General features: G+C 45.2%; 1 protein-coding gene across 2 annotated transcripts in view; it reads right to left on the bottom strand.

Moving 5' to 3' along the window:
* The window catches only part of GANAB (glucosidase II alpha subunit), a 238,707-nt gene that overhangs the window by 143,588 nt on the left and 74,770 nt on the right, over positions 1 to 20,349 (bottom strand). For both annotated transcript variants that reach the window (XM_078660606.1, XM_078660605.1), the window contains 4 exons: positions 18,489 to 18,576; positions 12,872 to 12,962; positions 12,131 to 12,227; positions 11,728 to 11,908 (listed from right to left, as the gene is read on the bottom strand). In XM_078660606.1, the coding sequence (XP_078516732.1) occupies positions 11,728 to 11,908; positions 12,131 to 12,227; positions 12,872 to 12,962; positions 18,489 to 18,576 (457 nt within the window). The remainder of the gene's footprint in view (positions 1 to 11,727; positions 11,909 to 12,130; positions 12,228 to 12,871; positions 12,963 to 18,488; positions 18,577 to 20,349) is intronic.

Here is a 20,349-nt window from a genome sequence, read left to right on the forward strand (position 1 = left end):
AGGCCCACAGCCAGGGAAAGTCGTAAACCAGTGCAGCAAAAAGCAAAAATCTGGGTGATCATAGGATTGCAGACCCTACTCTCCTACACTGTTGCTCTGACAATTTTAAAAATCCATACATGTGATATCTGATGAGCTCATTGGTCTTCTTGGGTGTTCCTAAATTGTGGCAGACATCCACGTCCCTAATGGTATAGAAGTTAGCAGCTCCTCTAGTAAACATCTGCCATTATGAGAGGGATTTGAAAGATCTTTTGTACAGAATTAGCAAACTCTACCATTGATTCTTATAAATGGAAAGGCATAGTCAGTTATATAAAAATACCACTGAGTAAGTCATAAGTTTTTACAAATCGATATTTAAATTCTACCATTACATGAATTTAGAGCTACATGTTTGATTATAACGCCTCGGAAAATGTATGCTGTCTTTGTGGGGGAAAAAACACACAGGCTCAGAAACATGGTTGCTTGATCTCTGTATATTCCCTTGCTTCCTACTAGAGATGACCTTTTTTGGAGCGAGGATTGTTCTGCTATGGTGCACGGAAACTCTCATTGAGAGTGGAAACTCTTAGATTAAATACAAAAGTGGTTAAATTCATGTTTAGAATTAAGAATTATTTTTTACTGATGAAAGGTTGGTATAAGGACCTAACCTTTAACTTCAATATTATTAGTAACCGAGTTATGCACCCTGTGCGAAAACGGGGTTTTGTTGAATTAACACCCCACTTTTTGCCTGGCTTTGATGCGACGTGGACTGTTGAGTAACTGGGTCCCTGCTGTCCAGGTTCCCAGTACCAGTGTTCTTTCCTTAAAAACATGTCCACCATTGGTACTTATGCCCCCTCTGTAAGTCCCTAATACCCTAGGTACCTAGGGCCTGAAGGTTTAAGAGGGTCCCCTGGGATCCCTTCACCAGGACCATGTCACTGCCCAAGCAGCTGGCATGCCCCTGTGAGGTGAAAAAATGACCAAGTCAACATGGCACACTGCTTGTGGGCCATGCCAGCTAGCACTGCCTAAGATATATGTAAGTCACACCTCCAGCAGGTCTTACCACCACGAAGGCCGGGAGCACTATTTCCCAGGTGTGGGCATATTTGCATGAGCAGATATGCCCCTACAGCATTAGGGTATATTCCCAAATATTGCAAGTGCCAGATAAGCCAAAGAGAGTACATGGGCTGGGAACTTGACCACCCAAATTCAACAGCCCCATGGTGGCTTCACTGAACCCAGGAGTGTTTGGTACCAACCAGCTCCTTGTAATAAATCCACACTGATGCCAGTGTGAGATTTATTAAAATGTACTCAGAGGAAACCTCAAATGTGCTCCTGAAAACCTACAGACCCTGGTGTGGCCACTGACTGGTTTTAGGCAGCCTGCCACACAGACATGTTTCTGGACCCTTGGGTGGAGAGCCTCTGCTCTCTGGGATAAGAGACAATGCACATCCTGGGCAGAGGTCTCACATCTCTCCCCCAGGATGGGCCAGTACTCGAAGAGGGAAGCTCCAAAGGCCTGCCGCCTTTGTAATGCGACCCAAGCCTCTGCTGCTAGCAGCAGATGGCAGCCCCTGGTTTACACCCGTACTTTGGGTTAGAAAGACGGCAGAAAAAAAGAAAAACAGGTGTGCCCACCTCTGCTAACCCCACCCATAAGGGTCCCCGCCATCTTAAAGATGGGGAGATCCCTCTAATCAGGGCTAGGCCTATGCTCCCCTCTCACAGGAGGGTGGCATAATAGAGGGTCTAGTCACCCCAGGTAAGGTGCGCATTGGCCCTACCTGCTACTCCCCTAAAATACCTACTAAATTTAGTATTTAGGTGGCTCCCCCAGACCTAGAACTCAGAATTCCGGCGACCTAAGAAAGAAGACACCCTGCTGAAGACAACTGCCTTGGCCACAGCCCTACCACCCTGACTCCCACTCGGGTTACCCTGTGACCTGTCTTGCAGCCAGCAACCTCTAAAACCACTGGGAGGGCCTCTGCCTTCAACAAAAACTCCAATCTCCCATGGACAGCAGACCTGTCCTGAAGAAACCTACACCAAAGACTCCGGATCCAGGTGGATGTGCGTCTCGTGCTCACACTGCACCGGACACCCAAGGCCCGAGTCGGAGTGGCTCACCTGTGCAGTGAGGTCTCCCCAGCGATCCTGACCTTGTGTCCAATGTTGGATGCCTGCTTCTGACCTTCACAACAGCGCATGCAGTGTGAATCCAGAGGCTCCCTTGACAGCAACCGGTTCCGGTAAGAAGACTCAGACATCGAAAGGCACCCCTACGCCCGAAGCCCCTTGGACTTGGTAAGCTGGACAGACTGTGACCCTGCATCACAACTTAACACTGCTGCTGTTGGTCTCCCTCTTACAACCTCCAGTGCCACATCTGTAGCCTGTTTGCAATCAGAAGAATACTCATTATAAAGCATTGGGCGCCAGACATCGAAACTGCACCTGGTCGCCCCTGTGCCGCTGGTGGTGTATGTTTGGTGCAGCTTTGTGACCCCCTACTGTGCTTAACCTAACCCCCAAAGCCTAGCCCCTTGCAAACGATCTACTTACCTGCAAGCAGTGTGACTCTAGGCATCCCCTTTCTCCATTGGAAAGCATTGGTTCAAACTCAGATTTGAACTTCTGCACTCAGCTGCCCCAGTGCCGCTGGTGGTGCAGTTTTGGTACTGCCTGATCCCTGGCCCTTGCGGACTTAACTCCAGAGACTGGGATTGTAAGTACAATACCTACCTGTTTAACTGCAATATTGCTTCCCCCATAGGATAACATTGAAGTGTGTTGAAAAGTTTCCAAGCGTCAATTTTCCAAAGTGAAAAGTATTTTTAATTAAAGAAGTACTTTACCCATTACAAAGATCTTGGTCTTAAAATAAAGTACAAAGTACAATTTTCTGAAATTGGTCTGATCTCCTTCTTGAGTTGTGTGTCCATTATTGTTCAATGTAGTGCTATAATGTCTTACACTCCTCTGTGGTAGGCGCAAGTCCCACACTACCACTAAGAGAGCACATTGGGTTTTACATTGAGCCCTGTACACTTTTGGGGAACTCCTGGACTCTGTGCACGGTATTACCACCTAGTGGCAATATTAAATACAGAGCCAGCTTCCTACACACCCTTTTATTTTAATTCTAGTTTATTTGAATGAATTGACAATTCATTGAATAGCTTCAATAAGTATAATCTAGCTCCTCAAAATACTATTTTGGTGGTAGATACACTAACACTTGGCAATTACTTTTAAACTGGAGAGCTAAAACTGGTCCATGGCCAAATAAGGACAGCAAGAAATCAGAGGCTTTGGCTATATAAGTGAGAACAGCAGCATATGAGTACAGTAAAAATTGCACATCTCCCTTAGCCAAGTGTGCCTGCAGCCAGTTAAACGCAATCAAAAAAGTAAACAAACATGTTCCAGAAGCTTTAAGAAGTAGGGTACAGACTACAGGAGCATCAAATAATGCAAACAAGGAAATCAAAGTAAGCTCAAGACAAGCAAAAGCCTTAGCAAGGCATATGGTTACACATTTGATCAAAACGTTCCATATGGTTACACATTTGATTAAAACGTAACAAAAATGGATTAGGGCATTAGGAGTCCATCCAGAAGTACAGAACCAAATACAAAATACGCATAGTTTGTCAGAATCTGCAGTTTTTGTTTTGGAGCTAAAATAGATTCAGCTCTACAAAAGATTAAGGAGACAATGACTTCAAGATTGATAACAGCTCGGGCTACACTCAATCAATGTAAAGTAAGTGGTCCTTCACACACAGGCTCTCAAATATTAGTCATCAAAGAGAATTGTGTAGAGGAAAAGGTACGGTCGGCCACAGACTAACAACTTATGTAACATTGCATCTTTTTCCCCCCCCTGAAATTTCTCTGCACCTTTCAGGATGAATGTATTAAAAATATAAGCATTGGCTGAAGATACATTAAACCCACCCATGTATGTTAAGAAATGCGTTACTTACCTGTAACTGCAGTTATCCAGTATTGGTGTCTTTCATAGATTCACATGCCTGAATCATTCCCCGTCGTCGAGATGGGAGTCCCCGGTACATAGAAAAGTAATGTCCTATAGACATACATAGAGAAAAGTAGGCCTAAGGGCCTTGCCTTAGTAGCCTATCTATGTTCTTTTGTAAAAAGGACCAAAATCCTGAAGGTAGCCAATCAGCTACCACCTCCCTCTAGAACCTTCCTGCCAGGAGCCTCAGTCTCTCAGATTTTCGTACGCACCAAGCTAGGTAGACGTAATATATGTTATAGAGGGAGAGATGAGACCTTCCTGGGGAGGCGGGAGGGTTGCATGTGAATCTATGGAAGACACCAATACTGGATAACTGCAGTTACAGGTAAGTAACGCATTTCTTATCCAGTATTATGGGTGTCTTTCATAGATTCACATGCCTGAATCAGAGTAGCAAGCAATATATTATGCACATTTGTGATGGAACATTATGAGCAGTCTGAGATAATAAATATCATGCGACTAGTATCCATCAACAAGTACAAAGAATAAAGTAAATAAATGTGCATACCAGTACAGGATGGTGGGAAGGAGGAAGGCTCATCTTACTGGAATAGATGGAGAAGTACAGCCTGGTCCACAGCTGCATCCTGCATCAGTTCCGTATCCAGGCAGTAGTGCCTGGTAAATGTGTGCGGCGATTTCCAGGTCACTGCCCTGCAAATGTCCAGAATCGGCACTCCAGCGAATAGTGCCGCCGATGTGGACACAGCTCTTGTGGAATGAGCTCGGACTTTGGAGTGTAATGGACGTCCGGCTTTGTCATGGCAAAAGGCAATTGCAGATGATATCCATCGTGAAATGCTTTGTTTGGAAAGTGGCATGCCTTTTCTTGGTCTGCTGAAAGCGATGAAAAGCGGATTCGTTTTTCTGAAATGTTTTGTTTTGTCTAGGTAAAATTTAAGACATCTTTTTAGGTCCAAAGAGTGAAGGGATCTTTCAGCTGCAGTACTGGGATTTGGGAAGAATGATCGGAGTACGAGTGGTTCATTTAAATGGAAGTCCGAGGGGACTTTAGGAATGAAGCGAGGATTAGTTCTTAAAATCACTCTGTCTTCTTTGAACTGCATGAAAGGATCTTGTATGGAAAGAGCTTGTAACTCACTGACCCGTCTCGCTGAGGTCAAAGCCAAAAGAAGTGCTGTTTTCAATGAAATGTATTTGATATCAGCCCTATGGATGGGCTCAAACGGGTGTTTCATCAATTGGTTGAGTACCACATTAAGGTGCCATGTTGGTGGAACTCTTCGCGGCTGTGGAAATGATCTATAGAGCCCTTTAAGGAATTGCTTTATTAATCTGTGGGACCATAGAGAGGGTCCTTTTGAAGTTCTTGTAAAGCGGGAGATTGCTGCTAGATGAACTCTGACATAGGCATGGGCAAGTCCCGATTGTGCCAGATGTAATAAATATGGTAGTAACTGCTCCGGAGTGATCCGTAAGGGATGGAGATCGTTGGCCATACACCAAACACAAAAGCGTTTCCATTTCAAGGAATAAGTTTTGTTTGTGCTGACTGCTCTTGCCTTAGCTAGGACTTCCTTGCACCCCTGCGGGATGTTTAGTTGGTAGAACTCTCGGTACTCAGGAGCCATGCAGATAATCTGAGAGATTTCAGATTCGGGTGGAGTACTTGGCCTTTGGACATCGAGAGTAGAGAGGGATGTTGGCCCAGATGGATTGATGGTTGGACTGAGAGGCGACGGAGGTCCGTGAACCAATGCTGCCTCGGCCAGTATGGGGCAATGAGAATCACGGTGCAGTGGTTCGTTTTAATTTTCCGAATGACTCTTGTTATCAGGGGAAATGGCGGAAATGCGTACGCAAACACGTTGCGCCATGCGATGGAAAATGCATTTCCTAGTGACCGCGGTTCGGGATGCCAGCTTGCGAAGTTGTGGCATTTGGCGTTCTCCCTGGTGGCAAAGAGGTCTATTTGCGGTCTCCCCCATTCCAAGAAAGTGTCGTTCAGCACTTTTAGGTTGAGTTCCCATTCGTGGGACAGAGATGTCTGTCTGCTTAGAGCGTCCGCTATGACGTTGTCCTTGCCTGGGACATACTCTGCTGCTAGTGTGATGTTGTGTACTAGCCAGTTCCAGATTTTTTGCGATTCGCGAGATCGTGTTAGCGAACGTGTCCCTCCCTGCTTGTTCAAGTAGTGCATTGTTGTTGTGTTGTCCGTTCTTACAAAGACTGCTGAGTTTTTGATGCGAGGGAGGAAGGCTTGGAGAGATAGGAGAACTGCCCTCAGTTCTAGGAGGTGGATATGTAGTTTCCTTTCTTGTTCTGTCCACTTGCCACTGATTTGTAATTCTTGAAGGACTGCCCCCCATCCTTCTAGAGAAGCATCTGTAGTTATGACATGTGGAGTTGCAGGCATCAGGAACGTTAGACCTTTCGATAGGTTCTTGGCTGTTCTCCACCAGAGTAAGGCCTTGGTTATTTGTCGAGTAATGATGATGTGATCCTCAAAAGAACCTGTACATTGAGTCCACTGCTTGGTCAAGGCCTCCTGGAGGGGGCGCATTCTGAGCCGACAGTGTGGAATGAGTAGTATGCAAGAGGACATCATCCCTAGGAGGGACTTGAAAGTACGGACTTTGATGGTGTTCCTTGAAGACACTGCGGTGGCCAGAGTGATTAGTTTGTGTTTCCTTTCCCGAGACGGGAATGCTTTGGAAGAGGTCGTATTTAGAGTTGCCCCCAGGAATGTTATAACCTTGGAGGGCTGTAAAGTTGACTTCTCGTAGTTGAGTGTCAGACCTAGACGTTTGAAAATATTGAGACAGGCGTTGGAAGACATTTGTGCGTCTGTCATAGATGGTGCCTTCACCAGCCAGTCGTCCAGGTAGGGGAAGACCTGGTGTCCTTGCTGACGTAGGAAAGCTGCCACAGGAGCGAGGCACTTTGTGAAAATGTGAGGCGCTGATTTGAGGCCGAATGGGAGGACACCGAATTGGTAGTGTTGACCTGCTACTGCAAATCTTAGGAATTTTTTGTGGCGCCTGTGTATTGGGATATGGTAATATGCGTCTTGCAGGTCTAAAGACATCATAAAATCTCCTTCCTCTAGAGATCCCAAGATTTCCTGGATGGTCACCATCCGAAACGATTGGCTCTTCAAGAGTGTATTGAGTGCCCTGAGATCTAGTATGGGCCTCCAGTTCTTCTTGTTCTGTTGTATGAGAAAGAAGCGGGAATAAAATCCCTTCCCTTTTTGAGCTGATGGAACTCGCTCTATTGCTCCTTTTTTTAACATTGAAGAGATTTCTTGAAGGAGTAATCTTAGGTGCCTGTGTTGAATCTTGCGAGGAGGAGTTAACGGGGGGATTGAACTGAATTCCAATGAGTGTCCGTGTTGGATTAATTGGAGTACCCACCGATCCGTTGTTATTAATCTCCAATTGTGGAGGAAGTGTGTCAATTTTCCTCCAATTTTGAAAGAACGAGATGGTGGAGGGACTGGCTGTGGGAAATGGTCATTGGCGTCCGCCGGCTGGTTTCCTCTGGTTTTTCCCCCTGAAGTTTGATCTCCCGTAGGAGGTCTGGCGACCTTGTTGCTGTTGCCGCTGCTGGTATTGTGAACGGTTTTGATTATAGGAATAAGAGGATTTTCCTTGATATGATCCTCTGTAAGAGGGTTGACCCCTGCCCCTGTGCCCTCGAAAGGACTGGTTTTTGAATTTTAATGTGCTGAGAGCTCGTGCTGTGTACGTGTCTTTTTTGATTGTCTGTAAGGCCTCATCTATTTTTTCTCCAAATAGGTGTTGTCCGTCATAGGGCATGTCCAATACTTTGGTTTGGACCTCCTGGCGGAAGGATGTTGCTTTGAGCCATCCTTGTCTGCGCAAAACTGCTGCACCTGCTAGCTGTCTAAAGCCTGTCATTGCGACATCTACAGCAGAATCGATGATTTCTGATGCTGACATTGGTCCCTCCTTAAGGAGCAATTGAACCTCATCCTTTAATTCTTCAGGTATATCTGCTAGGTACGGGACAATGTCTTCCCACAAATGTCTGTTATATCTGCCTAGTAGCGCAATGGCGTTGGCTATCTTGATAATCATGGCTGACGTTGTAGAAAAACGTTTGCCGATGCCATCCAATTTCCTGCCCTCCTTGTCTGGTGGTGCTGACAGTGGAGAGGACGGATTCCTAGAGTTCTTTTGTGCGGCTTGTGTGACTACAGAATCCGGCTTGGGATGTGCATTAAGGCAGGTAGGTGCTGTTGGTGCCTTATACTTTTTATCCAGTCTAGGTACCACTATTGAAACCGATGCAGGTGTTTGCATTAGTTGCTGACCTTGTTCCCAAATGTGATCTATTATGGGAATTGATCTAGCCGTCTTTTTGATTGGATCCTTAAAATCGTATAGGAAACAGTCCGTTTCATGTGATTCCATAGTCATGTGGAACCTAGTGGCTGCTCTCTCTACCAAATTATGGAATCCGCCAATATCCACTGGCGGAGATTCCGAAGTATTGGGTTCAGGTGTGGCTGGAGAATGAGCGATATAATCTTCGTCTGTTATTGGACAGGTCGTCTCGAACCTCCCCTTCTGGTTCATCGCCCTCTTCATCAGAAGAATGAATGTGATGAATTGTTTCCCTCTCTTGAGGAATATCCAAAGGTGGTGGTCTTGTTTTTGGAGATGGTTGCGGTCTGGATGATGCTGGAGATTTCTCCGTAGAAGGGGCCGTTGGTGATTCAGGGAATCATTTTTTATAGTCTTGAATCAAGAATTGTAGATCGGTGACTATAGCTGCTGGAAGGCAGATCATAGGAGTGACTTGTGACTGGACTTGTGCATGCACAGTCTCTTCCGTAAAAATGACCTCATCTCCATCGTCCTCTGTGCTCTGGCATTTCACAATGAGATCCGATGGGTTAGTAGCTTGATCGAACTGGTCATCTTCTGATTCATCATCTTGTAGCAGACAAGATGGGGGTAATCTTTGTACCCTACTTGGAGATGTTAAATCTGGTGTAATAGGGTTTTTAGTAATCTTTTTTGGCGGTATCAAATCTGATTTTTTCCATGGCGTCGACGATGCTGTCGTCGACGTCGTCGTCGACGGTGCTGACGTCGATTGTTTTTCAATCGTCGACGATGAGGTCGTCGACGGTCCTGTCGTCGACTGTGCGGTCGTCGGCGATGTTGTCATCGACGGTGCTTTCGGCGTCGACGGTCCTGTCGACGGTGCCTTCGTCGTCGACGGCGTACTCGTCGACGGTGACTTTGACGTCGACGCTGCTTTTACCGTCGTCGATGTCTTCGTCGACGGTGCACCAGATGTCGATGGCGTCTTCGTCGACGGTGTAGGTGTCGATGGTTTTTGTCTCGTCGTCGACGACGAGGACGTCGACGGAACCTTGATCAACGTCGATTGCTTTTTTATAAGTACAATCGATGACAGTGGCTTACCCGCCGTCGACGATTGAGTGGTCGTCGATGAAGAGGCTGACGACGCCATTGTAGTCGACACCGTCGTCGTCTATGTGGAGACATAGGTGGTTTTTCTTGAAGAAAACGTCGACGAACTCGTCGTCGATGACTGCGTTGGCTTTCTGAAGGTGGGAACATCCTTCACAGACGTGACAGATTTTACCTCAGAAGACTTTGTGGCAGTCTTTTTAGGAGGAACGTCTGTAGGGCTAGGGGAAGCAACCCTTGGCCTCTTCAAGGACAGTTTTGATGAAACTGGAGCCATTTCACTGCCATCTGAGGACATGACATCATCTCTGGCTTTTAGTCTGTTCAACTAGAGGAGCAGTCTCCCTTCTCTGTCTTTAAGAGTCTTAGTAGAGAATGTTCTACAAATTCTACATTCTTTAGGAGAATGGTCAGGATAAAGACAGTAGAGGCAAGTTTCATGCTTGTCATCGACGTGCAGTCTCTTCTTACCACAGATGAACAGGCTCTGAACAGACCCTTCTTCTGCTGATCAGCCATTGTTGTTTGTTGAAGAAAATATCCAAGTTTTGCTGAAGAAAAGAGAGAAATCCAAGAAACCTGAGGAGAACTCAGGTGGAGACTCCCTAGCACAACGTGCGGTAGAAAATCTGAGAGACTGAGGCTCCTGGCAGGAAGGTTCTAGAGAGAGGTGGTAGCTGATTGGCTACCTTCAGGATGTTGGTCCTTTTTACAAAAGAACATAGATAGGCTACTAAGGCAAGGCCCGTAGGCCTACTTTTCTCTATATATGTCTATAGGACATTACTTTTCTATGTACCGGGGACTCCCATCTAGACGACGGGGAATGATTCAGGCTTGTGAATCTATGAAAGACACCCATAATACTGGATAATCTCCTGACCCTTGATACACCTAACTGGAAGAACCCCAAAATCTAGAAATAAACATTCATGATATGACCTATATGCTGACTTTTGCAGAGTCAGTGAGCTGTCTCAATGACTTTCTTCATGAAACCAAGTCCAATGGCAGAAAAACAAAGATGGCAAGGACATGTGGAGGACAGTTGAACACTGGTCCCAATCATACAGGGGACCAGTTACAGATACGCCCTAATAGAGGTCTATAAGAGATTCACCTGGAAAAATAAGTATTTACTGCAAGTTACAAATCAGTTTTTTGAGGGCTAAATGAGCACATACAAAAAATATGTCAGCGATAATGCAGTCTGACTTGGTGTTACATACTGCTGATGTCAATACAAGATTCCTTTCTCCTTCAAAGAGGGCACTTCCAGCTGGGTTCGCTGATTTCATGATTCATGTGGAGAAATTTCATAATCTATTTTGCCATCTCTTTGTATCTTTATTATCTCCATATAACTATTTTCTGGGGCCTGAGCCCATATGAACGGTGTCACCTTACTCGATGATCTGCGCTTGTGGAGAGTCAGAGGACACAATGCTGGAGTAAGCAGTTGATATCTTCGAGCCTTCCACATTCTTTTTCCATCATGTGAAACAGAAGTAAATAAAGGAAAGAAGTGGTTAAGTATGGAAGGACCCAGGATGGTGAAGCTAAACGGTTGTGGAGTAGTTATAAGGCAAGTAGTAGTGTTGAAGAGCACCCATTGAATGGGGTAGGGTGTCTCAAACACCAACATTAGTCTTCCCTGCAGCCACTACCTCATGTGTAAGGGTGCCATATTTAACTAATGTAGACAGCAGGGTACGACAGGTATGTTTTTTGGCACTCAACAAATAGTTTGTTCTAATATAATGAACCTTTAAACGTAATTGGTTATGGCTACCAATTATCTATCTCACATTACTATGACTGTTCATAAGTCACATCCCAGCTAATTTTATTCTTATAGTACTTCATCTTTAACCATGTGATAGTTGCTGCATTTGATATATTTTTCACTTAAGAATACCACTTAGAGTTACAATATGACTCCCTATGGATATTCTCAATTTCTGATCCTTTATTCTCTTTATTTTGTAACTCATTATTGTTGACTTTGCACTGCCTCTATTCGTTCTTACTCATGCATGTGAGATTTGCATAAATCTTAGTTTACTTTGAAGTTCGAAGTCACTAATACATTTTAGCAATGTTGCATTATAAATTTTAGTTCTTAAATAAACTGTCAACTGAATAGAACTTCGTAAAAGCATAACATATATATTTCCATCGAATTAAAAAACTTGCTGAAAGAGATGGAGGAAACGGATACTGCTCGCTTACCTTTCCAGCTGTGTTTGAACTGATATCGACCCACGTCTCTGCAGCGTTCAGCCAGAAGATACCCAATGTGCGATGTATGTTGTGTGCTAGCATCACAGGAACTGAACCGTATAGCGCCATGGGGTTATAGAGTTCATACTGGAAGACATCCAGGTTATACAGACGGTAGGGATCTCCTCCTCTACCAAAAAAATAGAAGTACAATTATTCCACCTAATCTACAATAATTCAGTTCCACCCTCTGCAGGAGCCACAGTGCAGGGTGTTCTGTCTTGACTGTTTCACTTTTCATGCCACCCACACAACCATTCACCTTATTGGTGCAGTTCTTCATAGCTCATTTCACTCACTAAATAGTCTATCATTGCCCACACCACCTCCATCGTAAGCATGTATTCCTTACTCTGTGCTTTTCAGCTTGAGATTGTCTGCATGCTCTGGGATCCCATACACATTTTCGAAGCCTGGCAGTGAGAAATCAAGTCCAACGGATGTAGGACCTGGAAAATAATAAACAGAGCAGGCTCAAAATTTGTAACCAGACACTACTTTCTTCCATGAACAAATTCAGTACCAGACAACCAGGACTGGTCGTCAGCATGCACCCATTAACATGCATTCACAGGCCTGCTGTTCGGCCCGGAATGCATTGGATGCTGCCTTGGGGAAGGAGACTCACTCACCATGCTATGAAATACAGTACACCCATTGTACTGAGACTTTGTTCATTCCCAGCAAACTGCATTCTCTATGCTTCCTCTTGTTTAGTACTCTCAGAGTCCGAAGAGTGCACGATGGCCCTTAAATAAATAATACTGCACACCCTACATCAGTACTGGAGTGACTCAGACACCCTTGTGACAATTCTGTGCCCCAAACGCCATGCCCACTATCGTATGTGGCTGCTTTTGTGCTTCAGCGTCCTCCAAGTGCCCAGTACAACAAGTGATCATTCACGTAACCAATGACCAATCCCCCCCACCTCCCCATTCCCAATGTCCAATAAGTATCTTTTTAATTCCTTGTCTTATTTTCACTACACTAATCCTCACCTCTACACATGGTGGATAGATGGACACTAGAGATTACATATGGGACTTGGGAGACACATTAGTGATTGACAGAGTGTGCTCAAAGCTCTTACCATTAGGTTTGCTATCAGTGTGTGTTTTAAAGGTCTCATCCCACATGCCTGGTTCATCCTCGGCATCTTTATCTTTTTCGGTTTCCTCTGCCTGAAAGACAGGTGAGAAAAAAAAGAAATCAGCAGCAAAGCCGGATACCACAAATGTAGAGGAAGCGGAAAAGAGCTGCGCTTTTGTAACCGCAAGAATGATGCTCATTGTGAGTGTAAGGAAAGACAATTGAATATTTAAAAAAATACACAAACAATAGGATGACATTCTAGTTCAGACTTTGAAAAAAACAGGAACATCAAGACAGCAACCATATGATTTAAAAAATAAATAGTATATGACTGGCACTTTGAGAGCATATTTGTAAGCAAGATAGTTACTTGTTTGCAATCCTCGTACTGTTTCAAGTTTTTTATTAATTTATCACAGTTACTTAAAACCATTGCTATACAAAGTCTACTTTAGCACGAGTATAAAATTTAGCTTTTAGCACATTTATCAAATAAAAACAAGGCTAAAGAACAATTTTCAAGGCTTAGAGACCAATATGCTTATTGAGGAGCAGGATTATAGTTGCCTATGTGAGCGTTTTGCTATGCTTGGCCGGATAAAATAGTTAAGACAGAGAGTACTGGGCCAAAGGACGGAAAAAGTCTGTAATGAGTCTTTGAGGGGGAGGGGGAGGAAGCATGGCAACCAAGGGAGGTAATAGAAGATTGTCCAAAAGTCTCACAAATTTTCCAAACCTAGCGAGCACTTGAATGTCAGTAGATGTAAAACACAAGGCCGAGGCCTCCCAGCACGTCCTGGCGCCCCATTTTAAGAACAAGGGTTTCAAAAGGGACCTTCTGGGGGCTGCTAGTGCCGGGCAGCAGCACAGGAGATGCAGCCATGATTCGGAGTGGTATTTACACAGCCTGCAAGCCCCCCCCTCGCTTGTTGGGGCCCATTTGATGAAGGCCGTCGAGCGCAGGCCTAGAAGTCGCATAAACATTATGTTCTTTCGAGCCACTTTGCTTAAGTTTTCCTGGCAGTATGTTTGTGGACGCCCAAGAAGATACGAAGAGTTCAAGGGGAGCAGAATGGTTGATGTCTTTAGAGCCTGCAGATCCATGGACTGAGAAATAAGTTTGACTTGCTTATTGATGGTGCTTTTCCAGGCCGAGTATGGGATAGTGACTGAGGGGAGAGATGACTCGTCAATCTCTAACACTCTTATGGCCTTTATAATCTGGGTATTCCAGGGATTGCCAGGGCTAGACAGGATTCCTTTTAGCTATAATTTAAGAGTGTTATCACCTGCTTTTAGGGTCCTAATAAAATATTTCAGGATGTCGGCCTCGCAGTGAAGAGATTGTCTTTTTAGGCCCAGCTCCAATCGTAGTCTTGCCTGCTGAATAAAACTTGGCAGATGGAAAAGTTTTTTGTAGGTGGAGATTTGGGCGAGACTGGAGGAGCATGCTCCAGGAAAGGCCTGGTATCCGTAAGTTAATGCAGAAAGTAAAGTAGCTTTAGCCACCTTCAGGATGGCTTCTGCAGAGGGGCTGCTCAGAGTTTGGTTCAGCCGGGTCAGGGAGTATGTGATTGCGCCTGCTCTCTTTTGCAAAGCGGCTAGGTGAGCTGTAGGCCTGGACGTCTCGTTGAACCAGACTCCCAAGTAATTATATTTTACTGTTGTGTTAATCCTGGCGGGCCGATGTTCCATGCCAGCCTTTTCTTGTTCTTACATCTGCCAAATACCAGTACCTTTGTCTTTGCCTGGTTGATTTTCAGGGCATTGGCGGAGTTATATGTATGAAGCATACTTAATGCCCGTTGGAGACCCGATTTTGCTTGGTCCATTATTACAATATCAACTGCATATTGTAATATGTGAAGAGGCTTTTTAGCGGGTCCCAGTTTTGGCGGGAGAAGATTACTATTCGCCAAGAATGTACCGAGGTCGGCTGTGTAGAGATTGAACAACAGCGGGGCAAGAACACAGCCTTGCTTTAGCCCATCTTCGATGGCAATTCTTGAAGAAAGTGTCTTTGGGCTGGTTTTAATTCGCACCCACGTGTTTTTATGCAGGGAAATTAGTGCACCTAGTAGGTCATGCGGAATTCTCCATTTGTTCAGCTTCCTCCACAAGATGTTCCGAGAGACTTTATCAAAAGCCGCGCTGTAGTCTATAAAGCAGCAATATAGTGGAAATTGTTTTTTTGTGCTGCTTTTTGACTCAGAGTGGCTAGTGTAATGTTGTTGTCTATTGTGGAGGCCGATGCCCGGAACCCAGTTTGCTAGTATGGTATTATGTTATTTTCTTCGACCCATTTTTCAAGCAACCGAAGAAGACCTCCTCGTACTCCATTTTTAGGTCTCAGCCTGCGAAAGACTGCGCACATGCGCAGTCGAGCTGGCGAGGCTTAATGAGGTAGAGTGAGTTTCACTAGCGAGGTTAAGCCCCGCCCCTCTTTTCCATTGGCTGGCATCACCGTTCATGCTAAACGGTGGCCAGCCATTGGAGAAGAGGTCCCAGTGACGTTCTTCTTTCTCTTTAAGCCCCGTCCTTTTCAGACGGGGCACCTTGACTTACTGCGGGAGTAAAAGGTTTCTTATCTTCTTTATGGGTCCAGATGGCCCCATAAAGAAGATAAGGAACCTTTTATGCCAGCAGGAAGTCAGGGCTGTCCGTCCGAGTGGGACGGCAGAAAAGAGAACAATATACGTCAGTGCTTGCAACAGATGTTCTGGATTGTAGTCTTTCTCAGTTGCTCCTTCTTCTATGTCTGCGTCCCTGGCTCGTCTCCAGTGCTCCGCTTTCAATTCAGTGTCTGCACGGTTTATAGATGAAAGAAACACCCCCGTGTGTGTAAGTTAGTACTGCCTGCAGTTTAAGAAAAGCTTTACCTCCGAGTCTCTGCTCTGAAACTCTGGAGTCACCCAACAGCGCCACAGCCGAAGAGTAGGAGAGTGAGGAGCAGAGGGAACCTCTCTCTTCTAGCTCCCACAGTTAGCTCCCCACCTCGCATGGCCTGCGCTGCATCTTCTGTGATGTCTGTGCCGGGGACGTGCGAGGACATCGAGACTGAATTATTACCCACAGCTGCGCCTGTGGCTTAATTGCTTGGTGAATGTTCCCGGATATGAAGAATGGTGACATCGTACAAAGTAGTGAAAGGTGAGAGGGACTTTAAATGTATCCCCTTAGCGACAGCCGTGGAGAAATACTCTATTCAATATATACTTTCGGGCCGTACATGTCGGCCAGAAGACCCCAGGATACTTAATGCGTCAAACAAATGACTGACAAATGTTTTATTGTCCATGGATTCGAAGGGAGCACTTTACTCTCTCTTGCTCAGTCTTCTATCCGTCAAAGGAGGCGCGGTCATTTTCGGTGTCTTTTCAGTTCACACTCCCTAAAAAGGAAGGGCACTCGTGTAATGTCAGCCACTGCAACAAACTACACGGTATGAAGATCGGAAGGGGGAAGTGACGTTAATGTAAACCATACACTGTCGAGATTAAAGCATGAGATGAGCAGGTAATGTGAATGAATAATTGGATGAACCAAGTGTGTAGTGCCTGGCATGGGCCTGTCGCTCCCGCCCTTGTAGAGGCACTGTATTTACAGGACGTTTTTCCCCCCACCCTCTGCGCACACCTGTTGGTTAAAGGCGTGACTCTGCTGTTGTAGGAAGGGACGTCAGAGGCACCTCTTGGGCAGGGACCAAGCAGCTAGGGGCCAATGCTTACGGAGTAGCGCTCCTAGGGGTGAAGCTGTCCCTCTGCAGGGCTGCTGTGCGCAGCGCGGGACCCGCACGTCCTGATGACGCGTTTCATATTATTACTTAGGGTGATTCAAGACGGCCCCACTCTTTAAAAGTACAGACTCAAACCCATCCGTTGTGGACAAGGCCTACTGCTGCTGCCGCCTGCGTCTTACAGAGCAGTGAAACAGCCGTCGAGTCCAAAGCACTTTGAGACCTTGGGACACAAAGCGCTGCAGGAACGGCGAGAGCCAAAGGGGCCGGGCCAGCTGACCTCGCCTCGATCTCCTGCCTCTACACTAATAAGATGCAACAATTTGTGTTTACATTTAAATTGCATATATATATAGCGCTTACTAACCCGGACGTGCTTCACAGCACTACAACGGGGCATTCAATCATTTTCACATATGCACGTCCATCTATTCATTCATCATACTGTCCAACATTGCTAGTGTAAATATTATCCTCCATCCATCCGTCCCCGGAGCTTAGTGACATTTATAATAAAAGGTGTGGCGGCAGGGCCGGAGCTGCTGCCTTTGGAACTGGGGAGCCAGGTCTGAGGCAGCTCCGCTCAACTGTGTGGGTGTGTGGGTGGAGGGGGGTGGGTGTTGGGGGGGGGGGGGGGGTGGGTGTGGGTGTGTGTGTGTTAATGCAATAGGTCTCACATTTGCGAGAGATTAAGCTATTGGCATTGTAAATGACAACGCCATTTATTTATCGGTTTTCAAAACCAACACAAATAAAAATGTTGTCATTTACTATGCCAATAGCTCTAACTTTTGCAAAAGCGAGACCGTTGCATTGTAAATGCTTGTTTAAAAGGTCACTGATTTCATAAACACTGAATAAGGTCTTATATGTGCAGGATCAAAATGAACCTTTAACTGGCCTGGTACAGGTACCAGTCTGAATATCTGCCTGGCTGACCTTCCAGCAGCAGAAGTAAGAGTTGACTGGTAGCTCATTCTGAAGTTTAAATAACGTAGTCAGACTTTAAGAGTTATAATAAAGTGGGCACCAAAGCTCTCTCTTAATTATGTAATTCTTGCATTCCATTAAAAGTCCCCATTGTAGAAAGTTAGAATTTCAAGTAACTGTTACTTCAATTATTTTCACTGATATTAATAAACACTCAAAGGAATATCAAACTCATCTGCATCTCCTCCAATGGGAAATGTAAAATCCTGACTTGTTAAGAGTGGACAGCCAGGAGAAAAAGGACAGGTAATTAAAAAGGTTCCAGAGAGAAATCTGGCTATACTGGTCACCGGTTGTGGTGTCTACTCTCAAGGAAGCTCTTCAGATCCCAACCGTACTGATGTTTTTCAGAAGGATCCACTTATCTTGCCTAAGCTCAGGTCCAGTTCCTGACATCACCAAAAGTATATGAAATGGACTTAATAATTTAGTGATGATGCAGTATCCCACAGAGAGAAGTTCATTTATGTATTATTTTTCAGTGACATTTGCAAAGCTTCCCACTTTATCAGACATTTTCAACTACGTACTAGTGCAAGGTAGCTGAAAGTGCAAACATTTCTGCTCATATCTCCGTCGAGGAAATAATTGAGAAATTATGCCTGTTGCTGATGTACCTAAAACTTCCAATGGAATACCATCAAGTATGGTTTCAAACCTTGACAGGAGGGCGGGAGAACATTTCTAAATAAAGATGACATTTTGGGTAATGCTTTAATTTAAATAGATCTCTGGTAGCAGGTTAGTCCTTATCCAATTGCATCCACTGCCTCGTCCACCTGCTCTAGAGGTTTATGTTATTTCTGCCTCATGAACGTAGAACCTCACCCTCACTAGCAGGAAGAAGTACACTGGAAGAGAGTGCGTTGGCCTTTGTATAGCTTTTTACCTTATCAATCTTTTCTTCAGTTTCTGTGTGTTCTTCCTCCTCATCCTTCTCGGAACCCCCATCAGAAGCGGTTTCCTTCTGGGAGTCACTGAAAGAGGAAATTAACAGAAGTTATAAAAAAGGCATGCAAGAGCTAATGGATTTTTTTTAAATGTGGCATTCCCAACCAACGTTGATCAAGGGAGTGGAGAATGCTTCCCAAATAACAGCTAAAAGGGGTTGCAAGATCAGTAGGTCTTACACTAGAAACAAGGGGGCAACAGAATCTAAAGAGTGGCAAAAGGGAAGGAATAGAAATCATGTTTCAGGATAAAAGAGAAGGAGTAGTTTCTGTCCTGTAACTCCAGTTCTGTAGTAGGGGTATCTCTGTTATAGTCATAATCTAGTGAATAGTCCCGCCCATGTGCGTGGACCCCGGAGCAATCAAAAATAATCTCTTACAGTGTCGAAAAATGCAGAACTGCACAGACACTTAAGAGAGAATTTAAAGACAGATAATGCAGCCTAAAAAGGCTACACTGTCCAGTACTTCAACTAGAAATTCCACCACAAAAATCCACAAAACAGCAAAGCCTGTACAGATTTCCCTTGCTTTAACAGCAAAATCCCTCAGGAATGATAGAGAGAAGAACCTGGACAGACAAGCCCCATAGGCTGCCATTATGTGGCTCAGAACAGGATACTGTGCCTTTAAGAGAACTTTCCAGAACTTCACAGTATCCCAGAATGCCCTGCAGGTCCCAATTACTTTCAGTTCTTTTTGAAGGCGTAACACGCCAGACCTGTAGCATTCCATACATGAATATCTCTCTCCACCGGGGAGGAGGGCGGGCGCTTATGACTATAACAGAGATACCCCTACTACAGAACTGGAGTTACAGGACAGAAACTACTCCTTCTGTAGTAGGGGATCTCTGTGTATAGTCATAATCTAGTGAATAGAATGGCAAGCCCATCCCCACACCAAAGCGGCGGTGGAGAAACGAGAAATAACACCACTATTGTGCGAACAGATTTCGCAGCGAAGCCTGCCCAACCTGAGCGTCTGCCCTGGCATCAGAGTCCAGGCAGTAATGCTTAGCAAAGGTATGGACCGACTTCCAGATTTCCGCAATTGGCACGTTACGAAGCAAAGCCGTCGTGGCGGCTTTGCCTCTGGTGGAATGAGCCTTAGGTTTTCCCCCTAAGGCCTTATTAGCTTGTTGGTAACACAATTGTATGCAGGACACAATCCACCTCGAGATGGACTGTTTAGAGGTAGCAAGACCCGTCCTGACTGATCCATAATTGATGAACAATTGGTCTGACCTACGAATATCTTTGGTTTTATCCAGATAAAATTTCAGCACCCTCCTAACATCCAGGGAATGCAAGGACCTTTCCGCTGGAGATGAAGGATTCTGAAAGAACGTAGGTAAAGTTATAGTCTGGTTGATATGAAAATCAGAAATAACCTTGGGAAGAAATTTAGGGTGAGTACGCATAACAACCTTAGAAGCATGAAATACAGTACAAGGTTCTTGGCAACACAACGCCTGAATTTCACTCACCCTGCGGGCCGATGTAATGGCCACGAGGAACGCCGCCTTCCAGGACAGGTGCTGCAACGAAGCCTTATGAATAGGTTCAAAAGGCTCCTTCATCAACCTGGACAGCACCACATTCAAGTCCCATGAAGGCGAAGGAAGCCTGACAGGAGGGAATACTTTCTTCAAGCCTTCCAGAAAATCTTTGATCACAGGGATCTGGAAGAAGGAAGTCTGTGAAGGGCATTTCCTGTAGGCAGTCAAAGCAGCCGGTGGCACTGTGGAGGACGGGGAGGTAGAATGCAGCTTCCTGGCCGCCGTCACTATCACCGAGT

The sequence above is a fragment of the Lissotriton helveticus genome, chromosome 9 (genome assembly GCF_964261635.1).
Source record: "Lissotriton helveticus chromosome 9, aLisHel1.1, whole genome shotgun sequence".
Taxonomy (NCBI): Eukaryota; Metazoa; Chordata; class Amphibia; order Caudata; family Salamandridae; genus Lissotriton; species Lissotriton helveticus.